Genomic DNA, 23,284 nt, shown 5'->3' on the forward strand with positions numbered 1-23,284 from the left:
GATCATGGAGGTAACATTAAACTCCGAAAAAGAGAGGGTGATTGGAATCATATTGATGATATTTATCACATGTAATAAAGAGAGGATGATCGGCAGGTGTTTAACTTAAAAACCCTTGACGATGTGAATGGATTAAATGAGACTGTGTAGCTTTTGTATCATCAGAAAAATGATTTTTAATGCAATTAATATTAGAATGTAAGAGGGTTAAACACTAAAATTTTGGAGTTTTATGTTAACAACAGTGAATCAGAATACGTTATTCTGTTGATTACGGAAACATGGTTACAATCTCGTTAACAGCGAACTGTTTAGTAGGGATTTTAATGTGTACAGGAAGGATCATGGATGTACAAAGAAAGGAGGAGGGGCAATGATAGCCGTTAAAGGTTCTACAGTACCAAGACAAATAACACTAGATTTTGGTGATATCGAAGCAGTTCATGTAAAAATTATATTGGTCACATTATGTAATAATGTCAGTGTATTTTCCACCTGCAACTAAATTGGAAGCATATTTGGACTTCTATAGATTGAGGTTAATACGGACCTTTTAAATTTAGATCTTATTATATCTTATTAATTTGCCATTAATTACTGGTGAGCAAAGTAATCTTGTAAATTTTGGACCAGCATATAGACCCTTAGCTGAGTTTATGTCACTCTATCAGTTGCAGTTGGTCAATAATATTCTGAATGCAAATGGAAATTCACTTGATCTTATTATTATGAATGTTAACACATTAACAGTATACCGAGATGAGTGCCCCTTAGTTAAGGAGGATAGTTATAATCCTGCAATTGCGGTCACACTACTATTAAACAGAGAGAGTAGCCATGTACCACAAGAACCTAAACAATCTAAGCAGTTATTTGACTTTGGAAGAGCTAATTTCTTTCAAATGTATCAAATGTTTGAGCGAATGGATTGGTCTAGGATTGTGGAATTTAGAGACGCTGACCAGGCTGTTGAGTATCTTTATGCCCAGGTACACTCCGTATTTTGTGAAACGGTATCTAGGAAGAATTTTCACACAAAGTGAAATATCTTCCCTAATTTTCTAAAGAAATAACTTGAAACTGAAGGAAATCCATAGAAATCGAGGGAAATATTCAGAGTAGAGCAGGGTAATATTTAGCCATTCAAGGAAAGTAACGAAATATATGAATGATCATTAAAACGTATAAGAATTATATTTCTAGACTTGAAAGGAATATTAAAAGTGGTGTCAATCAGTTCTGGAACTCTATGAAATGCAAAAGAAATACCAAGGAGGGTCTGCCACAGGGCATGAAATTTAACAATATCTCACTTAATAATAACAAAAGTATAGTTGATGGCTTTGCAACCTTTTTTGGATTGGTATATTCGAAACCTCCAACAAACTATGATATTCCTGATTCATCTGATTTACAGTGAAACCTCGTTAGTACGTTTCTGCAGGGGATGATGCAAAACATAGTGTTAAGCGGGAAAACGTACTATCGAATTAAAAACTATACAAGAGGGAGATGGAATCACCTTACATTGTGTGTGTAGTGTTTGAGGAGATAAAGGAGAGCACTAAAAAGTGTGAAAAGTTGAGAGAACGAATGTCAATAATTCTCTACTGGAGCCTGTTAAAGTAACAAGAGACTATTAAAAGATGTGAAAAACATGGAAGAAGAGATATGACATTCTTTTGCCCTTGGGCTCATACATATTATAGCAGATCACTTTTTTTTTTGCTTTACGTCGTCGCACCGACACAGATAGGTCTTATAGCGACGATCGGACAGGAAAGGCTTAGGAGTGAGAAGTAAGCGGACGTGGCCTTAATTAAGGTACAGCCCCAGCATTTGCCTGGTGTGAAAATGGGAAACCACGGAAAACCATTTTCAGGGCTGCCGACAGTGGGGTTCGAACCTACTATCTCCCGAATACTGGATACTGGCTGCACTTAAGCGACTGCAGATATCGAGCTTGGTGATCACTTTCTTTGTATAATGAATTGTTAGTTGAAGCCTTAGGACTCTGACCAGTGGGTAATTAAACACTGTTTTCTGGTCACTTTGTTCGAGCACGAATTTCTCGCAAGGTTATACTCGCCATATGCGATTAAGCCGCCATCTTGAACACGAAACTTCGGCAGTACTCAGCATTGGTTCAGACAGTCTCGCCGATGAATAATAAAAACATGCCAACTGTCAAACTACCAGTTTGTATTTTTGTATAAACGGTTCACCGCTTTACCATTGCCTGCATCTTTACATGGGATAGGCCTACAGTATATGGAAGCCTTATTACCTAATGGCACCCACAAATGACCTGCTATTGCTGCACTATAGACTTATTTTAACTTCAGTCGTACGACACTGATTTAAATCATCTTATCACAAGAACAGTTATTGGCATTACCTTCAATTTATTGTGTTCAGTGGTAAAAAGAGGTGAAGTGATTCGCGTGACAGCCTACTTACGGACTAATAGGATAATCGTGAGAAGTTCAGTAGCGTGGTACATGCAGTATCTGTCTTGTGATAGCCTAGCTATGGATAAGAAAAGGGTCGTGAAACCACTCGCTATTGAAGAAAAAATTAAAATTCTTCAAGAAGTAGATAGTAATCCACATCTTAAGCACATAAAGTTGGCGTGAACGTTAAAACTAGCATCTTCTACTTTGAATACTATTGTGGGCAACCGAGACAAAATTGAAACAGAAAAATAAAATGAGTGTGCGAAGGAAAGTTTCCGAAGTTGGAAAGTATGATTTTGAATAAATAAATTTCTAACTTCTGACTGGAATGCAAAATAGGCTACAAGCCCAAACAAGTGCACCGGGTTATTCAACAATCTCACCGACAACAAAGAGACCTGAACGTTAGACTGACTAAAGTGATCCTATGCCGTCATAAAAGAAGAAGAATAAAAAATATAAGATATTCCCTTTTAGAAATTATGTTTCATATGAATTTTTGTTGAATGGATTTAAATATGTATCACTAGCCAGTAGGCGTGTAACAGCTCACCAAATTTATCTCGATAAGATTGTTAATGCATTAATTGACGACAATAGTTTGTTTCACGAATTAGGTTTTAATATTAAAAAAAGGAAACTTAAGATTTTGGCAATTGATATAACTCCAGTCTCCAAAACTGTAACTTTTAAGAACTCTCCATTTATCAATATGCGTGAAACATACAATAATTTAATTAATATTATATAGATCTTGATTTTGCTTATGAATATGACACACATGTAAATTCATTAAAAGAATTGTATCCGTTGAAGTAATTTGTTTATATGTATAATATTTACATGATTTAGTTACAATTGATTAAAATGTAGTAACAGACTTCCATATATGAGATACTGTTTCATCCATTTCATACAAAGCATTATCATCTCATTTACACAGCATTTTCATCTTTTCTTCTTTTTGGTATTTCTGTGTTATTTGTGTCAAATAATTTGTAAAAGCCACCTATAATTGGAGTGTGTCTCTGTTGGTGGCACGTTTAATTAATTAATTAATTAATTAATATAAATAAATAAATTAAATAAATAAATAAATAAGTCCAGGTGTCTTAATAATTGTCTGAAAATTGTTTGCATAATAGCTGCACCCCACATTTTGGGACCTTAAATTGGCATAAAAAGTGCAGTGGATATGCGAGTAAAATACACAACTACCGCTGCTGGGTTTGAATACAAAATCTTGAGATGTGGACACACTACCACTGATCCACAGGGGCGACCTCTATACAAATCTGTTAAAACTTTTCAAAAGAGCCTCATCTATTCTACATATTTATAGTTTCCTTTCTGTAACAAGGTTAGTCCATATAGCAATAACTCTCACTCTCAATTAAGACAGTACTTACTTCTCAGTGAGGGACGTTCCGATTACAACCGAGAAATTGTTGAAGTAGTCTGGGCTGTTCTCCAGCAACTGCTCCACAGTCTCGTCCACGTACGATCCTCGAACATCGGGGTTCAATTCCAGGAGCAACTGTGTTGCGATTTGAGCTCTTGGTTTCCCCACACATTCTAGATCTAGGAAGAAGCTGACACAACAAACAACCAGTTTGTGAATTAAGTAGAAAAATGCTCCATAAACAGTTAATAATTTTAGAGTAAAAAAAAGTAACAAAACGAACATGTTAGAATGGAAGTTGGAATAGAAAACCTAAACGAGAGAACTGAAATGAAATGGCGTATGGCTTTTAGTGCTGGGAGTGTCTGAGGACATGTTCGGCTAGCCAGGTGCAGGTATTTTGATTTTGACACCCGTAGGCGACCTGCATGTTGTGATGAGAATGAAATGACGATGAAGACGACACGTACACCCAGGCCGTGTGCTTGCGAAATGAACCCACGATGGTTAAAATTCCCGACCCTGCCAGGAATCGAACCCGGGACCCCTGCGACCAAAGGCCAGCATGCTAATCATTTAGCCATGGAGCTGGACAACGACAGAATTGATAGGAGTGAACTAAGATGGTTTGGACAGGAAGAGAGGATGAATGAGAAAAGAATACCAAAACACACGATGGAGATAAAGTTCAAGGGAAAAATAGAGAGAAAGGGAGACCTGGAAGAACGTCGATCGCTTTAACAAAGAGTGGTGCAAGATGATTTTGTTAATTTTTTTATTTTGCTTTACGTCGCACCACCACAGATAGGTCTTATGGTGATGATGGAATAGGTCAGAGCTAGGAGTGGGAAGGAAGCAGCGTGGCCTCAATTAAGGAATACAATACAACATTGTATTGAAAAGGTCAATTTATTTATTATCAGTGTGGCTGAGACGGTAGAGTGCAGGCCTTGGCAGGTTCGATCCTGGCTCAGTCCGATGGTATTTGCAGGTGCTCAAATGCGTCAACCTCATGTCTGTAGATTTGCAGGCACATAAACGAACTCCTGAGGAATTACATTCCGGCACCCCTGCATCACCGAGAACCGTAAAGTAGTTAGTGGGATGTAAAGCAAATAACATTATTATTAGTTTTGCTTATAGTCGTGGAGGGTAAAAATTTTTGCCCCTTCTTGTTAGGTACTTTTTACCGTAGCAGGTGTCCTTGTTCAAATGTTGGACCTAGAGAAACAGTGCATATTATCAGACTGATATGTTTACAAAACAACAAGAGAATAGTATTCTGTGGTGTTAAAACAAACCGTATTTTTGGAAGAACAGAACGCAAGAGAACCACAAATATACTCTACAAACTTAAAATGGTATTATAATCCTTGGCATTGGACGTGCAACGCCTATCGTGAACAACACAGCCAAATGTTTACCTAGCAATACAGAAACTGTAATTCACAAAATATACCACCATTTTCACACATACATACTCAGGAATAACAACTTCTGCAGTTCTGTTGAGCTTGAGGTTACAGTAACACTACATGGTTAGATGCTGAAGATCCCTGATGTGGGTTTTTGTCACTATCCAGGACGTGCAACAACCAATATAGAAAAGCTGTAAATAAAATCTAACCCCTTATTTCATATGCACAAAAGTAGTGCTGAGAAACCATACATTTCCTTGAGCAGTTGACAGAACCTAACGACGTTCCATATCGGAATTCTGGCGAACTAACAACAATGGAGTGTCAACCTGTGCTGAAGCTCCCTCTCTATTCCCCCCTGCCCCCATCCTACAGTTGTTCCAAGACAAGATTTCAATGTTAGTATGTGTTGTTTGATCATCAAGGAGAAAGGCTGTTAATTGAATATTTTTCAAGATTCATTGTTGTGGTACAATTAAATACCATGTCTGTTAGGTCATCAACCTCAAGGCTGGTTGGATCCCAAGGTTATGTGGTTATAAGGAAACCACAAAAACACATGGAGGATCCAAAATGAGACATACTATAGTCGAGTTTCAACTTGATGTTTGAGAGAAGACGAAGCGAATCAATAGTGCCGATACTGTACCCACGTGCGCTCAGCCTGTAGTGTAGTTTATTTACAATTTCTTTTACGTTGCCAACACAGATAGGTCTCATGGCGACGATGGGATATGAAAGGCCTAGCAGTTGGAAGGAAGCGGCTGTGACCTTAATTAAGGTACAGCCCCACAATTTGCCTGGTGTGAAAACGGGAAACCACGGACAACCATCTTCAGGTCTGCAGACAGTGGGACTCGAACCCACTATCTCTGGGATCCAAGCTCACAGCTGTGCACCCCTAACCACACGGCCAACTTGCCCGGTCGTAGCGTAGCATTTATAAATTTACTGATCAGTATCTTTTAACGCCTGCCTCTGTGCTGTAGTGGTTAGCGTGATTAGCTGCCACCCCCGGAGGCCCCGGTACAATTCCCAGCTCCGCCACAAAATTTGAAAAGTGGTACCAGGGCTGGAACAGGGTCAACTCAGCCTTGGAAGGTCAACTGAGTAGAGAGGGGTAGGATTCCCACCTCAGCCAGCCTCGAAGTAGTTCTCTGTGGTTTCCCAGTTCTCCTCCAGGCGAATGCCGGGGATGGTACCTAACGTAAGGCCACGGCTGCTTCCTTCCCTCTTCCTAGTCTATCCCTTCCAATCTTCCCATCCCCCCCCCCACCGCAAGACCCCTCTTCAGCATAGCAGTTAAGCCTGTCTGGGCAAGGTACTGGTCATCTTCCCCAGTTGTATCCCCGACCCACAGTCTCACGCACCAGGACACTGCCCTTGAGGCGAAAGAGGTGGGATCCCTCCCTGAGTCCGAGGGGTAAACCAACCCTGGAGGGTAAACAGATTAAGAAAGAATCTTTTAATAGTACAGTACATTAATGTGTGGTGACCAGTATGTAGCAAGGCACATTAGTACTATACTTCATATAATAGCTTAGTATTCAATTTTGTTCGGTAATTAAGCAGTAGGTTAATATTAGGCCCACGTCAATTTTATACACTGTCAAATTGACGCCTCCCAAGACAAGAAAGCCCCTCAGATGACGTACTTCAATAAGTAGCCAGGACAACATGGTTAGCCGGTTCGAGTCTCATATGGAGTGAGGGCATATGATGCTGTTGATGGTGATTCATCTGTCAAATGGAGATGTTAAGCCTTGAGCAGACCCTTTGGTGCTATTCGACAGGAGTAGGCTATGTACTGGCACCGGGTTTCACCCTCTCCCTTCCTACTGTCATATATCACTTCATCTCATTAAGTACTCTGATGACGATGACCCGCCACGACAGATTCATCTCACCTCATAATACCCGACCCCGTAGAGAAATGGGACAAGAGTTGGACAAACAGGAAGTATTTTGAGAGGGAGAAAGCAGTTCAGAGGACAACTGATGCGGCTGAGTACAGTTATAAGCATTGCCAAGGAATAGGCAGTCCAAACTTGAAATGCCAAGGAAAAAGAGGAATAAGCCTAAATCAGTGACGGGAATATCTCTTCAACAAGATCCGGCATATTTATGCCTATTACCACAGAAAAGAACGCGCTACTCTTGAGAAACGAATGTGTTGTCTTGACAACAGTACATAGCCTTTTCAATGAGAGCAATCTTTAGTTTAAAATCTGAGTTTTGGTACAGGAAGGTACTGATGGAGAGAACCGATATCATGATGTGGCGCTGCAGAGATTGTTAACAAGAAGTTTCATTCTATTGTATTGCTGGATGAAATGTGAGTTAACGCCTCTCATTCCTGGGCAAAAGGCTGCACACATGATTTTACAGAAGGCACTATGTTAGGAAGGAGGACAGAATCATAGTGATTCGTGCTGGTACTTCACAAGGTTTCATGCCAAACTGCCTGTACATGTTCCAGTCTAAGAAAACTGGAGATTACCACGAGGAAATGAATAGCGGCACATTGCAGAAATGGTTTGAGGAAAGACTTGCTGACCAAGTTGTTTGAAAAGAGTATAATAATCATGGACAATGTCCCCTTCTACATGTCATTCTTGACAAAGCACCAACAATGGCAGCTTGTGTTAACTGAGTGGTTGAAGAAGCACAATATTTCAGTTTGCTATGACATGAGGAAGGGGGATCACATGCATCTTGTGAAACAAAAGAAGCCCCAGTTCCCAATCAGTCACTATTGATCTGCATTTAGGGCAGTCCCCCAGGTGGCAGGTTCCCTATCTGTTGTTTTCCTAGCCTTTTCTTAAATGATTGCAAAGAAATTGGAAATTTATTGAACATCTCCCTTGGTAAGTTATTCCAATCCCTAACTCCCCTTCCTATAAATGAATATTTGCCCCAATTTGTCCTCTTGAATTCCAGCTTTATCTTCATATTGTGATCTTTCCTACTTTTAAAGACACCACTCAAACTTATTCGTCTACTTATGTCCTCCCAATGGAACAGCCAGGAAGCATAGGCATAAAGAAGTTCACCTTCCACCATACTATTGCGATTTTAGTACCATAGAACTGATTTGGGCCAAAGTGAAGGACTATGTAGCTGCAAATAACCAACTCTTCACCCTTTTAGAAGTTGAAAGACTTGTTTTGGAAGCCGTAGGCCCTGTAAGTGTGGAAGACTGGAACAAGTTTGTGAGACACAAAATCCTTGATACATGAAGCTTGGGAAAAGGAAAGTATTGCAGATGATTTTGTAAACGTTATTATCTTGTTTGGGTCAAGCAAGAGTGAAACCTCAACAAACTATGACAGTGCCAATAGTGACTCAGAAATGAGTGATTCCTTGGGAGAAACTGAATCTATCAGCAACATGAGTTCTTCTAAACGGTGAGTGAAAATGTTTATTTTCTAGTTTTATCTGTTCAAGTATTAGAGCCTACCTATTTTTATCTTATAAGCTTGTCCTAAATATGTTGTGTTACTGCTCATCTTATGTATGTTGCTACAAAGAATAAATTATTCTGAATATAAATTCGAGTATCAACATTTCAGTTTGTGTCGTGTGCCGCGAATCAGCTGTTTGTTGACACCAGCGGTCTAATTCCCAGTTACCTGTCAAGTCGAAACTCGTAAAAACAGATCTAGAGGTAGGTTTGTCACTGCTTTCCTCATATCTGCCTTAGTTTCCAAATAAACACTCAGTCAGACAAATGTTTATGAATCCTATATGCTCTGGGGATATTATTAAGAAGTATGAATAGAGAATTAAGACTTATTTCAACATTCAATTCTCCTATTATACTAATCAAAGCACTGTTGATGCAACAAAGCCAGAGTTAAGTTGATAAAAAGACTATATTCTAAAATGACCAATAGTGGTCATATTCATGCAAAATTATTACAGTAATAATAATTTCGTGCGGCTATTTCTAATCGAGTGCAGCCCTCGTAAGGCAGGCCCTTTGTGTCGGTAACTGTGTGTTATTGTGGTGGAGGATAGTGTTATGTGCGAGTTGCAGGGATGTTGGGGACAGTACAAACACCCAGCCCCCGGGGAAACTGGAATTGCTTAAAATCCCCGACCCGGCCGGGAACCGAACCCGGGACCCTCTGAACCGAAGGCCAGTACCCTGACCATTCCGCCAACGAGTCGGCCATAATTACAGTAAGAATAGTAAACAAGAATATGGAAACCGAACCTATTCATTGTTATACAATAATGATACACTGTATCACGTATGTCATTGTTATGACAACTGTGTTGAATGTCGATACAAAACAATTTGTCACACTAACCCAATTGCACTGCTATCAAAATGTATGAAATACATAAACACTCACAATATTTTACAACTGAACAATATGCATGAATTATCTATTAATAATTCGCAGTAAATTAAAAGGAAAAGATGGAAAGCATAAGGTAAAATGCAGCAATTTTAGGTTTAGAAAAAAGGAAACTAGTAAAATGTGTAGCCCTACTTTTCCTCTTGATTTTAATATACTTACTTGCAACCAATATCCTCCGGCATAACCACCTTCCCATCAACAATAGTGAATCCTCCAACACCAGGCAAAACCAAAGACTTAAGTATCTCAGTTCCTAAACCTGTGGCGTTGATGAGGCATACTTGAGCTGCCTCGAGTTCCGCCTGGCCATGATCACCCCATAACCTACCAAACAACGGGAGGGTTACACAGATGCACCTGAAGATAACTTCAAAAAATTGTTCATAACCTTCAATTTAAATATCACGATATTTACCTAAGCTGTCTGTCATATTTCCTGGTTTTCTCAGACTGTTCTGGAGATTTTGGACTAGGTGATGCCATTACGTATTTCAATCAAGTAATGAATATGAGCTCTTAACAGTATCGAACTAAATTGCACAGGTTACCGGCATTACAACTTGCTTCAATCAAACTGAAACCAAAATTGCCATAGGTCGATAATGAAATCGATATCCCTCGAATATCCTATATCTCGACTAGTTTCTCCAACCAAGACCGACTCCAACCGCTCCAACTACGGTCATGAACTGATCTGATTCATATTCTCTTTGATCTTATTACGTAAATAATAAGTTAGAAATTAGTTTTATATATCTAAAGATATGAGTAGGTAATACTTGAAATTTTATGATAAAGTAACCTGTCCTTTCTTTAAACTATTATTATTACTACTAAATAATCCTAGGAAATTGAGATGACACCATTCGTAACCTCCAACTCGAGGTACCTCTTAACATGCCGTGCTCTCCTAGTACAATATTTCCGAGAAATTGCCTTGCCGCCCAACACCAACCCCCGAATCAATTTTCGGGTTAGCTGTTTCCGCTTTACGCAGGAATTAAACATTAAGTTGTTCGATCTTTTTAAAAGGTAATTTTTTTTCTGATATTTTGGTTTTTTTAGTTTAAGGAGGTACTTAATATTCGTTTGGGTAACAATGAAATGCACTTGATTTCCGGGTTCCGCATTGCCTCTAAGGCTCTAACTGCCTGTACTTTTTGTAGTTGATGTCCTGTTTTGTAATTTTGAACTATCGTCCCTTCCGTATCGCCGTGGCACCCCCGTAGCAAGCGAGCTTTCTCCTGTCATGTCATTCTCTTCCGTTCATTACGTAAACACGAGATGGGGTTCTAATTTAAACAAAGCTGAGATTAAGACATAGGCAGTGGCGTATGCTGGGATCAAGACGTGGGCTACCACTAGACTTAGGTTACCCCTTTTCGATAGTTGGTTTATCGAACGTCAAGCCTTAAGTGTTTTGAGCTGCAGAAGCCTGCTGTGTTGTCAAGTATGCTTCACAAGCTACTGCCCTGGCCTCTGCCACTGCCAATACTCAACACCTGATCAGTCGAGTTGGTAGCCTAGGTTTAGCAAATTGAAGTCCGGCTTTGGGCTAAATTGATAGAATGCTCGCCTTTGGTCCGATGGCCACGGTTCAATTTTCAGAATCAACCCCCTCATACTGTTAATTCCCCTGGCTTGAGGACTGGGTATTTATGACGTCTTCGCCATTAATTTTAACCTCATTAGATCACCATCAAGCCTATACAGATGCCATGCACCAGTAGCTCGACAAGACTACAACAGGTGGACCTCTAGGATTGTTCACTGGAGACCATGGGGACACAAGAGAGGCATTGGAAGACCCCTGAAGAGATGGCTCGACGACATAAAGCTGTTGGCTGGAACACGCTGGTTCCAAGTGGCTCAAGACCGAAGACGATGGAAGCACATGGAAGAGGCCTATATCCAGCAGTGGATTGCAATAGGCTAGAAAAGAAGAAGATTATTATTATTATTATTATTATTATTATTATTATTATTATTATTATTATTATTATTATTATTATTATTAAATAAAAATGTTGAATTTTGCAGTGGTCGTACCCATCGTTTACTGGTTAATTATCTTCCTCGGGCGATCAGTGGTGGTGTGGTGGTGGTGGCGTCCGACCCATGATCACGGGTTCGATTCCAACCAACAAAAGAAAACACTAAACCTGAAAGATGGCATTTCATTTTAGCATATCTACCAATAAAAATAAAAGTACATTGCTCCTATAACATCAGCCCTGCAGTGTCTTCCTACAAGGATGTAGAAGTAAAAGGGAGTGAAATACCCGCAGTCTCTTATCTATATGATTAAGTCAGACGTATGAGGTGAGGAATTATATACGATGAGTGAAATGAAATGGCGTATGGCTTTTAGTGCCGGGAGTGTCCGAGGACATGTTCGGCTCGCCAGGCGCAGGTCTTTTGATTTGACACCCGTAGGTGACCTGCGCGGCGTCACCTGGTCACAGGGGTCCTGGCAGGGTCGGGAATTTTAACCATCATTGGTTAATTTCTCTGGCATCATTTCATCGTCATCACGACGCGCAGGTCGCCTATGTGTGTCAAATCAAAAGACCTGCACCTGGCGAGCCGAACCCGTCCTGGGATCTCCCGGCACTAAAAGCCATACGCCATTTCATTTCGTGCGACGTTTTATCTCACTGCTTTCAAGTTTTGTAAATGGAAGAATATTTCAAATGCTTACATTATAATGTACTTTAGAATTCCATTATTCTCAACTGAGGTCTGTGCTTCTCCGATAGTCTTGGTAGCCCTCAGCATACACGTGGTGCTGGCGACGTTAAGTTTTTGCGGTAGAAATACATAAGTTACTCCTCTATAGAAAATATACCGACTTTGATTGCAGAGTTGTTGTAATTTTAGTGGTATGGAGAATGTTACATAGGTTAATACTGTTAAAATGATAATCTTAAATGTTACTTTCGTTGATATTTGCCAAAATAATGTCGTGAACTGAAACTGCGGAGAGATGGAGTAGTCCAGCTGACGTTCTGATATTGACTCTGATTGCCGATTTATCTTAATTTAGGGAAAGAAGGAGTGTGTTACATTGACTAAAAAACCAAACCAAAACCAAACCCCATGGCACTACAGCCCTTGAAGGGCCTTGGCCTACCAAGCGACCGCTGCTCAGCCCGAAGGCCTGCAGATTACGAGGTGTCGTGTTGTCAGCACGACGATTCCTCTCGGCCGTTATTCTTGGCTTTCTAGACCGGGCATTGACTAATACTGTTAAAATGAAAATCCTAAAGGCTAATTTCGTTAATATTTGCCAAAATAACGTCGTGAAATGAAACTGCGGAGAGATGGAGTAGTCCAGCTGACGTACTGTGAGGAATAATAGTAATCACTTTTATTGAAAATGAAAACCTACAACCTGTTTTCAAGTCTTTGACCGGGTCGGGCATGTAATGAATGAATATAGGCTATTATTACGATGGGGTCGCCACTCCCAAAGAATCACTTTTATTATCATAGCATTAATTTAGATACATAGCAGAACTTACCACAATCCTTTTGTCTTCTGATATTAATTTTGAGATTAAGAGTCATTGTTCAATTAGAGTTTTAAAATTCTTCAAGTGCTGCTGTCTGGAAGGGGGCTGGACAAAATATACAATTCTTACATTCGGTGTATGGATAACAAATATATTGACTCAAACATGTTTAAATTTTAATTTCAATATACGTTCAGATTACATTTCATTCATACATAGCACTAGACTTTTAAATACCGGCCGAGTTGGCCGCGCAGCTGTGAGCTTCCATCCGGGAGATAGTGGGTCCCAACCCAACTGTCGGCAGCCCTGAAGATGGTTTTCCGTAGTTTCATTTTCACACCAGGCTGTACCTTAATTAAGGCCAAGGCCGACCCTTCCCACTCCTAGCCTTTTCCTATCCCACCGTCGCCATAAGACCTATCTGCGTCGGTGCGATGTAAAACAAAGAGAAAAAGAATTTTAAATAAAAATTCAATGAGAGAAAAGTATTTTGAATCAAATTAAAAGACTTGCATCTGGCGAGCCGAACATGTCCTCGGACTCTCCCGGCACTAAAAGCCATACACCATTTCATTTTTACCGTCATAACAGAATGGTTCCTACTTGTCAGTGTTTAAATGTTAAAGTTCAGATTATCTTGGAAAAAATGTGTTGTGTTGCTGTCATGTGGCAAATATGACTGCGCCTAAAGGATTATTCAGTGAAAGAAAACTTAGAGGTACAAAAATACCCGATTAGCATGATTAGCTGCCACCCCCGGTGGCCCGGGTTCGATTCCCGGCTCTGCCACGAAATTTGAAAAGTGGTACAAGGGCTGGAACGGGGTCCACTCAGCCTCGGGAGATCAACTGAGTAGAGGTGGGTTCGATTCCCACCTCAGCCATCCTGGAAGTGGTTTTCCGTGGCACCTAACTTAAGGTCACGGCCGCTTCCTTCCCTCTTCCTTGTCTATCCATTCCAATCTTCCCATCCCCCACCAAGGCCCATGTTCAGTATTTCCGGTGAGGCCGCCTGGGCGAGGTACTGGTCATTCTCCCCAGTTGTATCCCCCGACCCGACGTCTGAAGCTCCAGGACACTGCCCTTGAGGCGGTAGAGGTGGGATCCCTCACTAAGTCTGAGGGAAAAGCCAACCCTGGACGATAAACAGATTAAGAAAGAATTTGACTACAGACTAAGAAACTCACAGACACGAGACTGACGAATGGGCGCGGCAAGCAGGTGAATCATACCTTAGTATCCATGACCTTGGCAAAAAAAAAACCGCTGGTACGCTGCTTGCTGTGCAGATCGGTTAGCCGCGACAAACGACATTTTGTGGGTATTTCCGCTAATAAATAAATTAAACGAATTAACGAAAGAATTACCTGATAAGACAACAGGGGAGTCACTGCCCCCTCCCCCCGCTACTGATGGTTGCCAGTTGAGCACCTTAGCTGTTAAATCACGCAGGAAGTAAAATAAAACCCATTAAACATTGTTTTTAATTATCTTACGGCAAAGTAAAGAATACTCCCTTAGTTCATATTACTTCACAATATTGCATTCATTCTACCTGCGATAATTCACAGGTTTTGTATTTTATTTGAGGGGGCAGGGGGCCCTATTACATTCGTTACACCCCTGTTGCAGACTTTGGTACAATTCCATCTCCATGTGAAAAATATGACGTTCGGGGGGGCTGAGTGGCTCAGACGGTTGAGGCGGTGGACTTCTGACCCGAAATTCGCAGGTTCGATCCTCACTCAGGCCGGTGATATTTGAAGGTGCTCAGATACGTATGCCTCGTGTCGGTAGATTTACTGGCACGTTAATGAACTCCTGTGGGACAAAATTCCGGCACCTCGGCGTCTCCGAAAACCGTAAATAGCAGTTAGTGGGACGTAAGCACAATAACATTATTAAGACTCTCGTTCTGTGAAGTATTTGTACTTTACTGATTATTTTTTGAAAAAGTAATTGTAATAGAGTAAGTGTAATTGAGCCCTGTTACTTTTATTTTGTACTTTTCCCATTACTCATACTATCACCATTATCTCCGCGAGTGGCGAGTTGAAAAGCCTAATTTATCATGATGTGCGTTTCCTTCAAGAGTAGCTGAAAGTAAAGGCTTATACGAGTTTCTTTTTAACAACGCTGAATGATTGTTTAAAATAAGATAGAATACTGTACAGTAAAAGCGAGCCTCCGTGGCTCAGGCGACAGCACGCCGGTCTCTCACCGCTGGGTAACGTGGTTCAAATCCCGGTTACTCCATGTGAGATTTGTGTTGGATAAAGCGGAGGCGGTACAGATTTTTGCCCGGGTACTCCGGTTTTCCCTGTCATTATTCAGTCCAGCAACACTCTCCACTATCATTTCATTCAACCTGCCATTCATTAACCATTGCCCCAGGGGAGTGCGACTGGCTTCGCCGCTAGATGGGGGCTTCATTCATTGCATTCCTGACCCGGTCGAATGACTGGAAACAGGCTGTGAATTTTCATTTTGACTGTACAGTAAAAAATCCCTACTTTCATAATCATTCTAAAAAACTCAATCCCTTTCGCCTTGGTAAAAAACTGTCTCTCAATCTGACATAACTGCGCTATCCCACATCAGGGCACGTGAAAGGCAGATTCGTTTAAAACAATTTCAAACTGTTGAAAACTGGGGCCACACGTGACAGTAAATACAGTTGCAGCAAGCATCGAAAACTGTACCACGGCAATTGCAGTTGTAGCACAGTTGCTGCAGAGGGGCGACCAAGGGATGATCAAATTAGAACCATGAGACTACTTGTGATTTAGTACCACCGTGGGTCGCTTTCACTTGCGCGTAGTACCACTATGTTAGGTACCAAATAGCTCTGTGATTAGTAGCAATAGAGTGCGTCACCAGCTTCTACAGTACCTGTGATTCGTACCCCTATATGAGCGACCCCATGGTTCTGCTTTGCCTATGTTTAGTACCCACTATGTGAGGAACGTCATAGGTTTGCGTTGCCTGTAAATAGCGCCGCAGTGTGCGAAACACCATACGTCCGTGTTACTTGTGCGAATTTCATTACCTGTGAGCATAATGTGTGAATACCGCGATCTACGCTACTTTTAATTAGTACCGCAACATGACAAATAGCATGGTTCTATTTTTCTAGCAATAAGTACCATTATGAGTGGCTGATAACCTGGATTTTGGACCCGTTTCGAGTACAAGCATCATCGATTCAGTATCGTGCTATAGAATGGTCAGTAATACTATTATTTAACGCTAGTTTCTGGGAATGTGGGGCATTGCGGGTCGGATCCACTGATTGTTTTAATTTCATATCCATCCATTCATTCTTCGTCCTCACGTTTTCGAATCTGGTCAGTGGAGGATTCTGGATTTTTAAATTGTCATAACATTTCGTACCATTAGGGGCCGATGACCTAGATGTTAGGCCCCTTTAAACAACAAGCACCACCATCATCATCAGGATCCTCATCTGTTGTTCCCGAAGATCTAGTTCAGTTATGAATCTTGCAATTGTATGACTGGGGCGGAGTTAACAAAAAAAGAAAGTGGTAGATTCATCCTACTATCAGTGAAAGGTCAACGAAGGGTAAATTTGTCCTTATTCATGAGAAGCTGAAGCTTTACCAAATACAGTAGAGACAATACGCGACACTGAGCGAGATATCGAGGGACAGCTATTGGAGCTCACTCTAGCGGATAGACCTGAACAGTACTGATTCTCTCATAAGAGCACGTGTATTTTTGTGTGAAGTTTTTGGTGTTATTTATGCGTTTTCAGTGAGTTGACATAAATAAATAGTAGTGTGTGTCATTCCTTGATATCTCCTCTCAACATGAGGGGAAAGGTATGTGCTGTATTTGGCTGCAGTAATTACGAAGTAGAGAAAAATGCGCGGTCGTTCTTCAGGTTCCCTCATGACAAGAACATGTAAGTAATATTGTGTTTGCATATATATTCTTCCAGTGACAGAGATTTTTATAGTACTTCATGATCTTCTGACCTGCTCGACCCATATTTTAACTGGCAAAAATGTAATACGCATATTTTATTGTATAGTGCAGCAGTTAACCTTCAATACCGATGTGTTGTAGGTGTGATCTGTGGGTTTTCAAATGTCACAGAAGTGATTTGGATAAGCTAAGGTGTACAAGAAAGAAGGGACGTTACGCTTGTATAAGAATTATAAGATCTGTTCAGATCATTCCCAGGCCAGCGACTTTAGAAATCCTCGACAATACAGCCAAGGGTATGTTACATTTTTGCTCTAATTGTACATATATATTCCTTAAAGCATCACTATCGACAACATTTTCACACTTTTCTTTCTTTTATCCCTCTTCTCAGATTAAAGCCGGGATTTTATAGATTATCTTTCTGTTAGTAGGTTTCATGTTAAGAGGAAAATTGTCCAGCTGTTAAATGTTAATTCGCCGGGCTGAGTGGCTCAGACGGTTAAGGCGCTGACCTTCTGACCCCAACTTGGCAGGTTCGATCCTGGCTCAGTCCGGTGGTATTTGAAGGTGCTCAAATACGTCAGCATCGTGTCGGTAGATTTATTGGCACGTAAAAGAATTCCTGCGGGACTAAATTCCGGCACCTCGGCCTCTCCGAAAACCGTAAAAGAGTAGTTAGTGGGACGTAAAACAAATAACATTATTGTACCGGGCGGTACACCTCCACACCGCTAATTTAAAATGTGCGCCTGTTGAAACTCCTCTGCTGGAGGAAGTCTGAACCTTATGGACAGTATTAATTTTCAAGTTTCTCAGAAGATGTCTCTACCTGGAAATTTTGGAGTTTTTGAACTGTGTCATTTTCGACGTATTTTTGTTTTGCTTGTAGTAAGAAGTGTGAACTTTCTCTTCTAGAGGACACTACTGAAGATCAACAATAGTGCACCCTAGTGCGGAGTGAAAGAACTATTTTTTTTGGAGAAGTTCTTATTTCAAAAGTTTGTTTCTTGTTAAATTTCTTTCTGTTATTGTTTAAGTTGGCTGTATACCCCTCTTTTTCCCCTTGTTTTAGATTTATCTAATCCCGAATTTCTTTGAGTAATTTCCGACCAATCCGATGTATCTTCCCCCAACTTGGATATGTTTCTGTACCCTAGCCAATAAAGTGATTGTGGGCGGGTGTTCTCTTCTCTAAAACGCCTAGAACCTTCCGCGAGAGTATTTAAACTGCTGATTTTTGGGTCTCCGGGCCACTTCTGTTCCATCTTTCAGTGTGTAAAGTACATAGCAGGGGGCGGGAAGCGCCTCTTTCTTCTCCAGCTGTTCAACACCAGGTAATGGCCTCTTAATAACTTCTTTTCTTGCTAGGTTGGCAGTTTAACTCTCGGAGCGGGTTCGAAGCGTTTCCACCATGTAACCTTTTCCTAAAATGTAACCAATCTTTTCATCTATTCTCTTTTAAAGCTGCATATTGGGATAGAGAGTGCTAACCCTCTCGAGCTCCCACTCACATTGTTTTGAGGTGAACTTATTTTCTCAACCTATTCTTCGTTAACGTAAAACAAATTGCTCTTTTCTAAAGTCACCTCTGTAGTATGGGATTAGCCCTTGCATTAGTGGCCTAGAGCCAGATTAGGTTTTAAAAACAAGTGTATTAGGAGTGCAGATCGCCTCCTCTCAAATTGTTATTTTAGAGGTCATGTAATTGCCCCTTTTCATTTAATAGACCTCAGTAGGTTGGGTATTGTACCCCTGTGTCTATGTCCAGTGAGGACAACTCGAAGGTGGAGTTTGGTGTGGCCTTTGAGAGGCTTAAAGTTGAGAGCGTGTGGCTCTTTTGAAAATTGAGTGTTGTATGCCTCGTGGAGGCTTTTCAGTGTAATTTGGAGCAAGGACTCCTAGGCATGAATGGGGTTTTCTGCCCCTCTGTTGAAACTTGTGTTTGGGGTAAAACTGAGCTGATTGCCCAAGCATTGTAACTACCCTTTGGACTTGCTACTTTGTACCTGCCATGCTTGTTATTTCTTTGTTTTTGAAAAGAAAATATAACCTTGTTAAATTTTACATTAACTTTGATTCCGTAGTTTGAGACCCGTTCACGCCCGCACCTTCTTTCACCTCTACCTACCACTAAAACACGGTAACAATTATTATTATTAAATGTTAATTCATTGCATCATGTGTGTAAGGAATGTGCCAATATTTTTATTGACAAATGTCTTAATGTGATGATACATTGTTTTTAAATGAGGAAAAAGACAAATCCAACCGTAAGAATTCAGGCAGGTATGCTAAAGCTAAAAAAGTAATGCATAAATGAAAGATCAAGCCATTTCACAGCAGTCCATTTCACACCTTGTTTATATGTCTAATTTCAGTCTTTGAATAATAACCTTTTAAATAATTCTTCATTCATTTATCCAGAATTGCTTTAGCAACTTCGAAGTTAATATCTCAATAACACTTTCTTTCTAGACGTAATTTATTTATCCATTTCCGTATATACATTTCCATTGATATTTGAATTTAGCGCGATTTGTTCAGGTCAAGTCACTAGGAGCGCCACCATCGAATTGTCTCCCATTTTAGCAAGGCGAAATCCGTAAGTGTCGCGTATTATCTCTACTGTATTTGGCTTTACCGAGACAATTTTTTTAAATAATACCGAATGTCAGTGATCTATATTCAGTTGTCGTCGTCGTTGCTGATCATTGTACAATCTTGTAACTTTCCTCATCAGGAAGTGAGGCGCCGCTACTCCACTTCCAGAATGACATGTTCACTGTCCACGTACTCCATATTTCGTAAATGTACTATTGTTATATACGTAATGAACGAAAATAAAATACGCAGTAAATACCGTCTCGTGTGGCAGTGAAAGAAATGGGCTCTGGCCTATCCCTTCAACAGCAAGACCTTGAACTGCATTTACTGGCAAGTGTCGCCGTAGTCTTAAACACGCACTGCAGTAGTATAGCCTAATGTAAGTTACTCGTAAACTTATCCATAATAACTTACATTTACTTTTAATATTCATCAGTACAGAATCTACATTTGTTATAAAAATATCAAAAAGCTGTATGCAGTAAAAAAATGTGTACATTAGCAACATTTTCTGTCCCCATGTCAAGTTGTGGGCTCGGATTTTTCATTTAATAAAGTACCATAAATCGGGCGGTTGAATTGATCTCCAGAATTGGAACGAAATTCATCCCCACTCTCTGTGCAGCACGTAGAGAACAGCCGCTTTACGTCACACCGACACCGACCTTATGGTGACGATGGGACATGAAAGGCCTTGGAGTGGAAAGGAAGCGATCGAGGTCCATCATTTGCCTGGTTTGGAAACCATCTTCAGAGCTGCCGATAGTGGGGTTCGAACCCACTATCTCCCGAATGCAAGCTCATAGCAGCGCACCCCTAACCGCACAGCCAACTTACTCGGTAGTGAATATATTAAGGGCACCTAGATGTGAGAAGGTGTAAATAATTCAAATTTCGGTTTTTCACTTTTATGAATAGAGAAACATGTATCATATGAGGAGTGAGAGCTATGTCCACCCTGAGAAGACTCAAGGCACGTGGAACATCTTCCTGGACCCGGATGTTGATGACGTAAAAAGTTTTAAAAATGCACTTAACATTTTCAAAAATAACTTTAATAAATTACCTAAAAATTCGAAAAATGCTCTATAAAATGGAGATAATGATCTTATAATAATAATAAACTCACTGAAAAGTCAATCAAAATAGATTTCTGGCACTTAACAAAAGGTTTAGTCTGAGTTGCACTGCACTACGAATCTCATTCTGATGTTGTCAAATGTAAATGATTTGCGGTTATCAGCCAACAAGCTGCGTTCAACATCAACTGATGAGATCGGTGCGTACTTGAAGTGAGGAAGGTCGTTTGCTGCTAAATCCTCCTCAATCCCATCCTTGTAGTAGTTTTCACCACAAAGAATGTCTAATATTTTGCATAATGTTTTATACCCGGTGTTTTTGTCCAGCACTTTTTCCAGTTTTGATGCAATACCCGCAGAAATTTCACCACGATTGTTGCCAAGACTAGTTTCCACCCGGTTGATTAAGGAAATGGAATCAACTATTTCTTCGCCCGTTTTCTCCAACGATGTGTTTGTTGCTGTCAATAAGGCGAAATTTGATTTTATGACTGCCAAACTACCTCCAATGTTTGGTTGAGATAGCATGTCCTGGGCAATTGTTATTGCTACAGCTTCTTCACTGTCAAAACTCTGCACTAACTTCAAGTTTTCGCAATAATACATACACGCGTTTAACCACGTGCGCTAACGCGTTATGATAGGTTGTGGAGGTAATGCAATGTCTCAACTTCAGCTCTGAAACGTGTGACTCGCGAGGGTGCTTTTAATAAAACTTTCAACGTTCGCTATAAACCTGTCTACACTGAGGTAAAGAGCCCTTACTTCTTCACAAACTCTGTGCAGTCCATGGGCAAGGCATGTAATATGGACCATTTTAGAATAGAGTACCTTCAATGAATTAGCTGCTCGTACGACATAGGCCCTACGGTGCTGCATCAGTTAAAGTACATCGTCATGTTTGATGCCCTCAGGAGAAACATAGCACTATCAAACAGTTTTGATATGGTAGAATAATTGATATTCTCTAACACTTCGGTAGTCAATAAAAATATTTCACCTGGTGTATGCACTTCTAAAGTTCCGGTCACAACGTTGGCTATATAATGCCCCATAGTATCTGAAGTTTCGTCGATTGACGCCCATATCTTCTTCCCGCGAGTTCCAGATCTTATTTTGTTTGATGTGTCTTCGTAACGGTGTGGCAAATAATTCTTGCGTAGAGTTGATTCGCCTGGTATTTCTTGATTCGTATGTTTTTCCAAAAATCCACGTAATTGCGGGCTATTGTTGAGTATATACAGCGGAATTTTTGCGGATACAAATACATAGCACAGTTCTGTACTGAACTCTGGGGACTTGCCGGAAGTCGAAGCAACTGAAGGCAGTAAGCGCTGAGTTCCAGGTTTATTTGAAACACGCTGAAGAGCACAAATTTGTTTATCGCGACCGATATGTTGCGTTACTTTCAGCAGCTACTTTAGTTCCACACAGTTTACAAAACAATATGCTTCCATCGGTAGAAAACACAATTCAGATACAGGATACGCGATAGTTAATTGCCGCGCCTCATTTTATATGTAAAATATAAAGTTAGGTTTCCGTTTACTCATATATGAAGTTTAAAATAGCGGGGATTCTTAGTATTTTTACAAAAAATAACCATTATCATGTTTCTGAAACGCATTTTAGAGCAAACGTTATACACTAACACTGAAACACACAATATTAAACTAAATTCTGCATACAAACTCTTGGCTTTAGCTTGAACACCAGCTCCAGAGAGAGGCATGTGTTACTGGTTGTGATGCCCAATCCGATCCATTCTTTTCATCGCTTCAGAGCGAGATTTGGTCACTCTAGTCACACTTTAGTGTAGTAGAAGATTGAGCAGTTTTTCGAATCGATTCCGTATTGTCACGAATAGTTCTCACAGTGGATTTACTAAAGCACGCTGAATGTCATCAATACCCTCACCTTTTTCATAGGGATCCGAAACTTCTTTGTCTCTAACAAATGCGACGCTTCTCTCCTTCGACAGGCAAACTTTCTTTCCTTTTACCCGGCGTTTTAAACACGAAACCTGCCAAGTGCAACTTCACAGCTGTTACTGACCGAGACTGACGATTCACGTCTCGACAAACACGACAGAAGATGCGCGTAGATATGCGCTTGCCCCGTTTAACGCGAAGTAGTGAACCTACGTTACAGAGTTCGGGACGCAAATCTGTACCTGCCGTAAGGCATCACAGCTTCCACGTACTGTTAACAGATGGGAATACTAGACTTAAAACCAAAATCGCGGGCTTTACCTGTATTAGTTGTTTTAAATGCACTGACACGCTCGGTTTTGAAAGCGGCAAAGAACTAATATCTCTCGCTGTGAACCATGCGGTACTGGGTCCCCTCTCCCTTTCTACCGCGGCACAGATGACCTTGGTCAACAGAGCAGATAACATTCCATTGCGCTAACAACTGGTTTGCGACGGAAACAAGAGCATCTGTATGCCTACCCCCATAAGCTTCTGCACCCAAGATATATTTTTT

At 40.6% G+C, this 23,284-nt stretch overlaps 1 protein-coding gene across 1 annotated transcript in view; it reads right to left on the reverse strand.

Annotated features, from left to right (window-relative positions):
* The window catches only part of APP-BP1 (Nedd8-activating enzyme E1 regulatory subunit APP-BP1), an 84,252-nt gene extending 73,434 nt beyond the window's left edge, over positions 1 to 10,818 (reverse strand). The window contains exons 1-4 of the mRNA XM_067155005.2: positions 10,804 to 10,818; positions 10,062 to 10,220; positions 9,806 to 9,970; positions 3,866 to 4,048 (exon numbers count right to left, since the gene is read on the reverse strand). Of these exons, the coding sequence (XP_067011106.1) occupies positions 3,866 to 4,048; positions 9,806 to 9,970; positions 10,062 to 10,129 (416 nt within the window). The 5' untranslated portion in view covers positions 10,130 to 10,220; positions 10,804 to 10,818. The remainder of the gene's footprint in view (positions 1 to 3,865; positions 4,049 to 9,805; positions 9,971 to 10,061; positions 10,221 to 10,803) is intronic.
* Positions 10,819 to 23,284: the final 12,466 nt, after the last annotated feature.

The sequence above is a fragment of the Anabrus simplex genome, chromosome 10 (genome assembly GCF_040414725.1).
Source record: "Anabrus simplex isolate iqAnaSimp1 chromosome 10, ASM4041472v1, whole genome shotgun sequence".
Lineage (NCBI taxonomy): Eukaryota > Metazoa > Arthropoda > Insecta > Orthoptera > Tettigoniidae > Anabrus > Anabrus simplex.